Below are 11,513 nucleotides of genomic sequence, written 5' to 3'. Positions count from 1 at the left end.
TGTATAGTTTGTATGGATGAATTTCTTCTAGCAACGTATAACTGAAAAGCATATTTAAATTTTGCAACAGATCAAACTATAAAGTGAAAGAAAAATTTCCAAAAGGCTTTTTTTAAACAGAATGCTTTACTGTCAAACTTTTGAGGAGCAGAACATTATTCTTCACTAACTTAGGGTCAGTTGAGTAGCCTCGGGGTAGCTTTCTGTTTATATTTTATACTCTGCTACAAATATTGTAGCAAAAAATACTTGTGTGCATTATATCAATTCTGAAGAGTTACTGTGTGCAAATTCATTGCTGTTTCCTCAAAAATACATACATGTAGTGATTTCGTTGCTTCTATATATTTTCAAAGGAACAACATATATCTTATGAGTAATAAAAGTAAGATACAAGTGTATATGTCATGGAATACAATGTTTGAGAAGCCACTGGCATTTGTTTTAAAATGTTTAAATTAATAAGATACATTTCTTTTGAAATACATATGTTACAATACTACTGTACATTGTTTGCTTAAATGATGTCAGGGCAGCTTTACGTAAAGTTGCTTCTGATAATGAAACTAAAATTCAGTCATACTAATGGAACGCAAAAAATGAGAAGTAAACTTGTTTAGCAAGTATGTATATATTTTATTAGATAAAGCCCATATTTCTGGGCTGTCAGTTTTAGGGTAAATAAGCATAAAACTGTTTGAATAATACACTAGTAATGAACAAATGTAGAAAAATAAATAATTTCTAAACTGCATTCAGTTTTATACCTTCACTGCAAGCACATCAATGTAAGATCTATAAAAATATAATACTGACTATATAATAAATTAGCACAAAAAACAAGTATAATAGTACTATACCTTCATTCCTTACTTTTGCTTCTGTGTTTGCAGAAGTGAAAACAAGCAGTAGCTCATGGAGATGCTTGCTTTTGGCAAGAGCTGAAACACATTTCTGAGAAAGTATAAAAAAAGCTTGTTTGACCCCTGACATAAGAATGTTCTTGTTTCTTTTCTGTGCCAAGTCTCAGGTCTTCTTCAAAAACATTCTGTACCTTTTCATTTAATCAATAGAAACTCTGGCTGGAATATCTACCTGAACACCAAATTGTTCAGAAAGTGTTTTCAATTTCTCTTCCAAGAGAATATTTTTTTTAACTTCTTCATTATAGTTGTATTTTAGATCCTCAATTTCTTCAAAAAAGGATGGATCAAAGTGGTCCAGTTCATTTTTCAGCTTTCTGACTTCTTCCTAATGAGGAACAGCAAAAATTTCACACAATAAATCCTTACACATTAAATCCTAACAATTTCATCTCAGATACATGTGCATTGTTTCATCTTTCGCTTGGGGCTTTGATGTAAAATGTAGGCCATAAACATAATGGGCACAATCCAGCCAAAGTTAAGTACTTTTAAATCCCAGAGATTCTAGTGGGGATATAAGAATGTAGCTCTTTACCCACTAAAATCAATGGGACCCAGAAGTCTGGCTAGCTCATGCTCCGAGTTTAAGAACATGGATGCAACTTTTCATTGTAGCAGAGGAGTGAATCTTCAGGTGGGTCGTTTCTCTTCATTTTGCTAGGTAGGACTGTAGAAATACAGAAATGTGTGGGAGAGAGCCTTGCCTTAGCTCCTATAGACAAGCTTTGGGTTTGCTCTCCCATTTTCTCTGCTTGCTGGAACTTCATAGTCTTTCTTCTTGCTAGATCTACTCTCAAAACCCCAAAGCTTTGCACTTGGGAAAGTTTCACTATTTTTTCCACAGAATTAGGTTAAAAATCTCTGGTAGTATCTTACCTTTGGGAATCTACAATCCAACATGGGGAAATTTCACCTGTCTTGAAAAGCTTGATAAGAAAGAGGTAACCTGTGAGTGGCAGGTGAAATATCTAGCAAGGAATGACTGTTAATAGCTTGCCTCAAATTGTGGGTAATGATAGCTAAAACACATTCTGAAAATCTTCTCAATAAACAGATACTTATCTGGAAGAAATTGGAATATTTACAACTCTTACATGAAGTCGCTGCTGTTCTAAATCGGAGGTTTTCAACTGTGTCTTGAGGCTTGTTACCTCTGCCAGTAGTTTATAGTTTCCATCTTTCCCTAGGGATTCAAATGGAAGATTTTCCATAGGTATGTGTGTGTGATGAAGATGCCTCAAAAGTTACAAATTAGCTAGAAAGTCTGTTCTCTACTGCTACAAAGTTAATAATTTACTGCAAACATTTACAGGCAGCTCCTCATTTACACACCTTTGATTGCATGCGGTGCAAGACACCTGGAAGTGGTACCCAGAAATGGGGAGCATCTGGTTAGCCAAGTGCTGATGTCCCATACATGTCAGCTGTGCCTGCTATGCCACCCCTGTGACTCCTGTGAGCGTAAGGGACAGCAGGCCTTGGTTGAGGACTCCTCTCCAGGGTGCTTCCATTTTACACGACTTCATGTGTGCATGCGGGGCCCAGGAGCGGAACCCCCACGTAAATAGGGAGTCACCTTTACATTATTTACATAAGCATATTGTTCAGGCATCTTCAGACAAATAGTCTAACTGCTCATGTGTTTACTAGGCTTGTACCACAGGCAGTTTGGCCTACTTTTTTTCATACATGTAGGTAATACTCATAGGTTTTAGATGCCACTTAACAGCCTTATGTGCAACAGCTGTATAACCTCAGAGTACAGTAAAAACTACCACTACTTTCCAGTGTTCTGTTCTCATTTTCCTGAAATGTAATATTCTAAAGCTAATGTGATTTCCCTCAATAAATGTAAAGTTTCCAATACAAGTGGAGTAAATGAAGCTGTTTCATTGGTCCAGCCAGGTGAGTAAATAAAGTCCTTACATGACAATTCAAGATGAGTTTTATCATTAAATAAAACCAGGGAGTCCCAGGTTTTCTAGAGCTTCACCTGAGTTGCTTTGTGACAAAAAGTGGATATTCTGGGAGAATGGTTCCACAAAAACTTAGATACTGCTTACTGTAATTTACTTCACATTCAAAAACCTATTAGTCAAAAGTCCTAAACCTTCCCTTGCTTGAGTGGAAGGCACTTTTGCTCACATAGGTCTACCATTTCCTCCCTCTTTTAGCCTTCCACACGTCATTCAGCATTGTTCAGATATGTCCCTGATTCTAGGAAGTAGCTTTTCAGAAGGCTAGACAGCCCTGTTGTGTGAGTGAAGCTTCTTTATATTTAAGTCTTTGATAGGTTTGATCCGTAGTATTTTAAACGTTACCAGCTGCAAAGCCACCATCTTCCTTAACTTCAGTCTGTTTTCGAGAACTCTCCACCTGGTAAGCTAACTCTGCCTTTTCCTTTTCCAAACGATCATTGGTTAATCTGCAACCGCATAAAACAGGACAAAGATCTAGATAGTCCTCAATATTTTTCATGTAGATCTATAGAAGAAACAAGCTTTTCTTCACTTTACCTGAGAAGCTGAAGTTCTTTGGCAAGCCCTTGCTCTGTTCTGGCACCCTCAGGAAAGTGTTTGAGAAGTTCAACCTTTATATAGAAGAAAAAGATTACTGTTATTTTAACATTAGAAATTTCTAGGTCTTTGCCAGATTGCCTGTAGCAGAGCAAAGAACCCAGAAGACAAAAGTTCAGCTCCTGTGCTGTCTGGGATTGGGGTGTGGCGTGTGGACAAGAACAGGTAGTGCATGCCTGCCTCCAAAGGAAAGAAAAAGCTAGAAAGTAATGAATTAAAAAGCTGCTGAAAATAAAACTATAAGGGACCCTTAAAAAACAACCCTGTTCTTTGTAAAGCCAGAAGACGTGACACAAACAGAAGATGGTGCCATTTCAAATGCAAGGCCTTTCCTCTAGATGAGGAAAGTACAGCATCCTAAACAAAAGGTAGATTGCGCATTAAAAATTTGCAAATAAAATATAAATTAAAGATGGTTGGCAAATTACACCCAGAATCATGTTTACTTACCTGTTCTTTTAAGATTTCAATATATTTTTCATTTTTTTCTTCACTCTCTGTGGATTTTCGTAATGCCTGTTTAAGATCACTAATGGCTTGAGTTTTTTTGGCAATATCAGCTTCCATTTCTTTCATCTTATTTTCATACATTCTGAAAGAGAAAATTAAGATCTGTTCAAAACATTGTTTCTAGACGTTAGAATAAAACCTTAAGCTGCTATATCAAGGGAGTGCAGCAAAGAGGGATCATTTTACAAAACTGTGGGAAAGATGTTTCATATGTCAAGACTTGCTGATCTACAAATTATATTAAGGCACCACACTTTACAAATTTTGCATTAAGGAACTTGTGCAACTTGCATTTATTATTCCATTAATATACAAAGCAGAAACATCCAACTAATGAAATTCACAAGTGGGAGAAGATATAAATAAGGAGGGTGGGCAATTTTTTAGCCATTTCTCTTCAGTAAATATGAAACCAGTATGATGCTTTATCAATTTGGTGGTGGTGGCTTTTTTTTAAAAAAAAGGATACTTTCCCTCTTTCCAACATTGTTGCTCAAAGTTCAAAGAAAATACCTACAATATGAGAAGAAATCTATATGATGGTGAGTATTCATGAGCACACCATTTTCTATGGACTACTTGATACCTGTTAGTTGCTGGGAATCTTGCAAAGTATCCTGGACTAGGCAGAGCCTGGTTTGATATAGCCAAGGCGTTTATTATATTCTTTAACTGGAGTGCAAATTAAGGATAATTTAACTATCAAAAAGTCCCAAAGTATGTCCTCTTTTAACAAATGTGTAACGTGTGAATGGACCACAGAGACTCTTAATAAAAATAAAACCAACCTGAAATCAACTCACTCCTATTGCACACTATATTATTCACAGTAGTCTAACAACAGCCAGCAACTGTCCCAAACAGCATTTCATACACTTTCCTAACTCGATTATGTATGTATGACTGACTAAATAAGTATACTTTATACATGACTCAGGATCATATACTGGATATGTACAATTTTTTTTTATTACTTCTGAAAATAAGTCTCGTTTATTGGCAATAATGAGGAAAATAGACAAGCAAAGCTATCCAATTAATCTTCAAGTTCTTACCTTGTTATCACAATGGATTTCCCACCCTTGCCATCAGCTCCCTCAAGCTGCAGGTTTCTGCTTTCTGCCAAGCTTAACTTCCTTATGGTCTCTTCCAGTTCTGCAGTCAATTTCTCATTTATTATCTCAAGATTATTCTTTGCAATTCGTAGCTTCTCTGAATTCTCTGCTTCCTAGTGACCAACAACCCCCCCCCCCCAAGATATTGCATGCATTGAAATGGTTCAGATGGAATTTTTCAAGACAGGGTACGCCCACACCTTATGTCAGTTTAAGCACCGTTCAGTTCAAACGAGTTGTTCATTATATCCGAAATGAGAAACTCTTTTAATACATGCTTACAAACCTAGATCTCAGAAACCATCTTTCATTCCTGATTAGTAAATACAAAAACATATTAGCTTGTTTCAGATGTAATGAAGAACCCTGCTCTGAATGAAACAGAAGTGTTGAAGCTGTTGTGCAAGGGAAGGGCAAAAGGAGAGTATTAATTCCTACTTGCTATATACTATGCTTTAACATGCCAGGGTTTTTATGCCCCAAAGGATCCATTGTAACAAGGAATTTTAAAAAAGCTATATTAGATATTCTAAGCTAGAAGGCCTTTGTGTTTTGAGAGAAGAACTGAAAGATAATAAGAATACGTCATGATATCAACGTTTTCACAGATGTACCTTTTTCAGCTCCTTCCGGATTCTCTCATTTTCAGCAATTATCTTTTCTGTGCCTTTAGTTTTCAGTTCATAGCGCATACTCAATTCCCCTCCAAGGTGAACTTTTAGTTTTTCCATTTCAGTCTTAATTCAGAAATAAATAAAAAAGAGTATTGGTTATCTGTCACGTTGATATTGCTACAAACTGGAAAAAAGCACCGTGCCCATTTAAGTATAGGAAAAAAACTCACACCAATTTATAGACAGCTGTGTGTAATTCTTTAAAAATCACCAATAAGTTTAAAATAGAATCCTACACTGAGCTTTCCATGTATACATTGAAAGTGCTGACATGGATCTTATATACATTAAATTTTTATATTAAAGAATGAAATCATACTGCTTTGAAAAGGGAATATGTTACCTTTAAACATTCATTTTCTTGTTCAAGGCTGGCCAGTTTTTCATTGGAGACTACTCCAGGTGCTTTCTTAAGCTCTTCGTTTTCTCTCTGAACTCTCTCCACAACCTTTTTCATCAAACCAATTGTTTTCTCTAATTCTGGAATAGTTTTCCCACTTCTTCCAGACTATACAACAAAGAAATATTTGTCATTTTCATGTCAAAGAACTCCAGTTATTAGACAGCACCAGTTCATTTTCATTTAGTTCTCACAGAATCTTTAGCTTTTTCTGAAACATTAGTTATCAAGGGTTGGCAAGCTGGAATTGTGTTTTTGCAGGACCACCTCTATCTATCTTTTTTATGGATGATAAACTTGGCCATGCAAAAGCCAAACGTTCCCTATAATCTTAATGCAATCAAGACAACTCAACACTTGGCTCGAAAGTTCTAGCCCTGAAACTCATCCATCCAGAGTCACATGCCCAGAAAAGTGCAGATAATTGCATTCCCTTTTAACTCACTTGGAAATTTCCCTTTCAGTTGCCACAGTGGCATTTTGTTCTCTAAGATAGCTGACTTTAATCCTGGGACTCAGCATTCTTTGAAGCAGAGGCGTATGTGACTCCCAAAGTTAAACATTTCATATTGTTTTTTGTGTGAATAGTTAATAGCTATAAAATAAGTATGATTTAGGAAAAAGGAAACAAAATATTTGGTTTACACTTGTTCTTAAAATTTCAGCTCCACAATGTTTAATACATACCCCTCTGACATTGCCTAGCTTCCGCTCAGCTTCTGCCTTCTCTCGTTTCAGGAGCTCACACATTTCCCTTAAATCAGCTACTTGGTTCTAAAGAGAATAAAATAGCTTTACCCAGCTGAAAACCATACTCTAAAAATTATGCAGTTTACACTGAAAATAATTGATCAGAACCATTATTATCTAATGAATTTTTCTGTTTGGGGTAAATGAAGGTTATATATGTGACTTATCATATAAATGATTCATAATGAAAGGACTCATGAACCCCAAAGTATATATTGACATTCCGTGGCACCGGTCAACACACTGCATGTTAAAAATATACCTTTAATCTTGGCAAGTCTTTGTTGGCCTGTTCCAGCTGGAATCGTAATTCCATATTTTCAGATGATAGCATTAGGTTCTCCTTTTGAAGCTCTTGTTCTTTTTGATATTGATCGTCTGATCCTAATCCTGATGTCTTAGCAAGCAGAAAAGGAGAAAGATTAGTATCAAAATGCTGAATATTTGCATTGTTTCACTTGACAAATAGCAATGCAATTGTAACATTCTGGTAAATGCCTGATCAGTTTATCCATAAACAGATCAGGCATTTACCAGAATGTTACAATTGCATTGCTCTTTTTGTCTTTGGGTTTGTCACTGATATATGGCGTCTGATACAACACTTGTCAAAAAGAAATGTTGCTCACTGCTAAGGCTTTAAAGGGACTAGCAGTTTGAATTGTGTTTTGAAATGGGCTAGAAGCCCATTTCCAAGAACAGTCCCAGTAAGCAGAACTAACAGTAGCTGTCACATACACATGCGCATTATACACATACACATATGCATTATAGTAGTGAATCCTGGGTCCTATTCACTCGATAATTCTGTGAGTACTGTTCCACTGAATTCAACCAGAATTTAACAGTAATATTTGATTTGAGCTCAACTCACTGCAACACCTGCCATGGTTTGTTATGAAAATATTATCTGCTTTGTACAGCTAGCCACTATGCACAGAACTGTATGCTAATGTGCTGCTCATGGTGGCTAATAACTACTTGTAGTATTATATGCACAAATAACAAACAAATTCAAGCCCTATTTGTGTGCACATGCAACACATGGAAGGTGGTAAGGCAGGTGGCAGGGATGCAGCAGAGATATCAAGGCTAGCTGTTTGGGCCCCTTCCGACTTCCCTCCCAGTGACTAATCACAGGAGGGGCCCCTTTTCCAACTCTACAATTCTGTGACTGAACATATAGGGCTTGAACAAGCAACAGCAACAAGACACATTCACAATGAACCATAAGCAACGCTCAGGATATATGCTGGAATGTTTCTGTTGTAGAAGTACAAGCTCATATTTTAGTACAATTTTTTACATTTCATTCACCGTCCTGGATGTTGTGGCAGCCTATTTCATCCTATGCACTTGTATTCTAGAGCAAAAAGCCTCAGGTGTGGACAGTTACTATGATGGTGCTGTAAGTTAAACTAGGAAATGATGGGGTTTCTGGTCACACTACATGACATACTTCAAGCAGGATCAGCTACACAAAGGATTGGTAAAGGGGAAAAGCAGGGAGTTCTTGTTTTTGGCAAACCTGAGGAACTTCACAAAACTCTGGAATCAGGTCAGCCCTCTCTTGCTCACTTTGACGGCTCTCACGGGCATCTTCTACCATGATCTCATCATTATTTTTTTCAATTTCTGTATCAGAATCGCTGGGCTGATTAGCAGCTTCATCCAAGTTAGGTTGAATGGAGCTCTTTCCGTCAGGACAAGATTCATGCCCTATTGCTTTTTCTTGTTCACCTTCATCACCTTCATCTTTATCACCACCACCGCTGCCACTAGAATGCTTGCAAGTTTCTTCTGTTTCTCCTTTGGTTATTTCACATTCTTGGTCAATTTTCTCTTCTTCAGCAGAAGAATTTTTCTGTTCTGCATTCTCTTCAATGGAACTTGTTTTTGGAGAGCTGCTCGTTTTACCTTCTGATGCTGCCTCTAAATCCACTCGATTTCCCCCATTTTCAAAGTGCTGTTCTGGAATTCCATTGACAACAACACCTTTGGCAGTCTGATGGGATTCGTCTGTAATATGTGTCCCCTCATTGTTCCCATCGTCATCTGTGTTAGTCATATCATCAAAAGCTTGGTGTCTTGACTTGGTGTTGCCCAACAGAGTCCTCTTAGGCAGATATTTCAGATGTTTGTGCTTAGTGAATTTGTTAGTAGTAAGAGAAGTATTAGCCAATGCAGCTGTCTCACATGGAGAGCTCTGATACAGAGAAAGGTAATGTTGCATAAAAAAAGGTAGTAGATAGTAAAGGAAGGATGACACCTATTAACATTAATGTAACTTAATCGGAATATAGCTTAACTGCAACAAGAAACAAGATGCAAGTCAGGATGATGTGGACTCGTTCAGTACATCAATTTTATCTGGTTTCAGTTCTCTAAAGCTTAATTCAACCTCTGCTTCCACTTGTCTCTAAACTAAGCTGCCATATTCAAATAAAAAAGGGAATTTCTTTTCCTGTCCTTAAATCTAACAGAACTTTGTGACCCATCTAGTTCAACATTCTGTTTTTAACCAGTCAGATGCTCCTGGTAGGTACTTCACTGTTTGTCCCTGCATCTAATACTCTGAGATGCAGACTGCCTCTGAAGATTGAAGGTTCCATTTAGTCGTAACAAAAGAGCCACTAAACAGACCTTTGAGTTTGTCTAATTTTTTTTCAAGTTATCCAAGCTAGCAATTATCACTGTATTGCAGTAATGACTATTATAAGCAGACCATAAGTTGTTTGAAGAAGTATTTTCTTTTGTCTTTCTTGAATGCACTGCCACACCAGCAATTTAACAGTGCAACCCTGAATTATAACATTAAGAAGGAAGATAAAATTTTCATATTTTTTTCCATAACACTAACAAGTTTTAAAAATCAATATCATACTCTCTTTAGCCTTCTTTTTGAACTTAAAAGCCCCCCAAATTTTAACCTTACTTAAGATGCGAGTTGGGTCCAACCCCTTTTCTAGTTCTTGAAATAGCAAGGTTAAAACTGCACAATATGTGCTTGCATCATAACATAAGGATACACTGACACTGATTTTATATCCTTTTTCTAAAATGTGCCTTACTCTGAATTTGCATTTTTCACTTCCACTAAGTTCAAACCTTTCAGTGGGGGTATTCAGATGTTACTAAGTTCAGTGTATCTCTCTAGTGGAGATGGAATTGAAATTCCCTTTTTATCTAAGCCTGCTCAGGCAGTAATTCTTCCCCCATTACAGGACCTTACATGCTTTCTCATCACCCCTCAAGACAGGCATTGATGCTTCAATCTTCTCACTTCAGTCCTTGCAATATAAAATCTGAAGGTTCTCCTAATGTTAGTACAACGCTGTCATTACAAAACAACCAGGTACAGACCCATTGGTGTTCGGAATTACAAAGCTTTAAGCACCCGGTTTCTGCAGCGCTTGCACAGGCATTAAAATTCTCATCAGCTGAGATAAAGAACAGAAACAAGACAGCTTACACAATGAAGGCTACAAGTTGAATGTAAACACACACACACACACACACACACACACACACAGTTGCATAATTCAAGTAATAAGAATAGATTAACCTACCGAAGGTCTTGAAAAAGTGTCTCTGGAAAGCTGTTTCTCCAATACAAGAAGCTTTTCTTGTAGGTATCTGTTTTTTAAGTGTAAATCTTCTACAACAGAATCTCGAGGGACAGCATACTGTGTCCTGCATAAAAAGCATGTGAGACTGCAGAACCAGGGCATGACTTGACATACGATTTACATTTTTGTAATTATTCTACTTAAACATGGGTAAAGATGAGTAGCATTAGATATGCAGCAGCTTTCTTATAATGCACATGCTATCCTACAGCATTACATAAAATATATTTATCCACACACCTATTGATCTGGTTCAAATGCAATGCTAAACTATGCTTTAGTTTTACATGCATAACTCTCGGACTTGTACACCACCCATTCCCCTCTCCTCCTCCAACATGACCATGAACAATTGAACAGAAGGTTTCACTTCCATTTTCAATTAACCACGATTAATCATTTCATCAGAACTCCTAAAAATACATATTTCTGCACTGAACTTGTTAATAAGAGGGTGCCACAGAAAACTTTAATCCTCTTTTAAGAAATACCTGTTTGTGAAAAAGCAGCATTCCTTTCTAAAATATCAAGAGTAGCCTAATTTGTACATAAAGCTAACCCATAGCTGTTTAGCTAAAGTATGGTTTTTCTGAAAATCTGAACCCAGCTTACTACTTTACCCATATTTGTTTCTGCCAACAAACCATCTTGTGAAGCCACAATTGCTTATTGGGTTACAATGATTTGGAGTAACGCCCAAACCCCAAAGCTGTGCTTGACCATGGTTTGTTGAGCCAACTCACCCCAACCACTCACCAAGCTACAGTCATGAGGCAAGAACAACTAGAAAGCAAACTAAGCTTTAGAAAAATAAGCTGTGGCTTGTTTGCCTGTCTGCTTCTTGAACAAAACCATGGTTAAAACAAACAAGTATCCAGCATAGTGTGTACATTAAAACTAACTAATTTAATTTTTTAATGCCATGCTTGTATT

General features: G+C 36.9%; 1 protein-coding gene across 1 annotated transcript in view; it reads right to left on the bottom strand.

The window, feature by feature from the left end:
- Nucleotides 1–615: 615 nt before the first annotated feature.
- CEP290 (centrosomal protein 290) overlaps nt 616–11,513 on the bottom strand; it is a 46,952-nt gene continuing 36,054 nt past the window's right edge. Inside the window, exons 46-56 of the mRNA XM_083463057.1 lie at nt 10,521–10,644; nt 7,214–7,348; nt 6,889–6,975; nt 6,145–6,309; nt 5,742–5,864; nt 5,068–5,240; nt 3,953–4,094; nt 3,443–3,516; nt 3,248–3,351; nt 2,021–2,109; nt 616–1,251 (exon numbers count right to left, since the gene is read on the bottom strand). Of these exons, the coding sequence (XP_083319183.1) occupies nt 1,063–1,251; nt 2,021–2,109; nt 3,248–3,351; nt 3,443–3,516; nt 3,953–4,094; nt 5,068–5,240; nt 5,742–5,864; nt 6,145–6,309; nt 6,889–6,975; nt 7,214–7,348; nt 10,521–10,644 (1,405 nt within the window). The 3' untranslated portion in view covers nt 616–1,062. The remainder of the gene's footprint in view (nt 1,252–2,020; nt 2,110–3,247; nt 3,352–3,442; nt 3,517–3,952; nt 4,095–5,067; nt 5,241–5,741; nt 5,865–6,144; nt 6,310–6,888; nt 6,976–7,213; nt 7,349–10,520; nt 10,645–11,513) is intronic.

Source organism: Podarcis liolepis (assembly GCF_965112155.1).
Source record: "Podarcis liolepis genome assembly, chromosome: 10".
Lineage (NCBI taxonomy): Eukaryota > Metazoa > Chordata > Lepidosauria > Squamata > Lacertidae > Podarcis > Podarcis liolepis.
The sequence above is the reverse complement of the archived record's forward strand: the minus strand, read 5'-3'. Positions and strand labels throughout refer to the sequence as shown.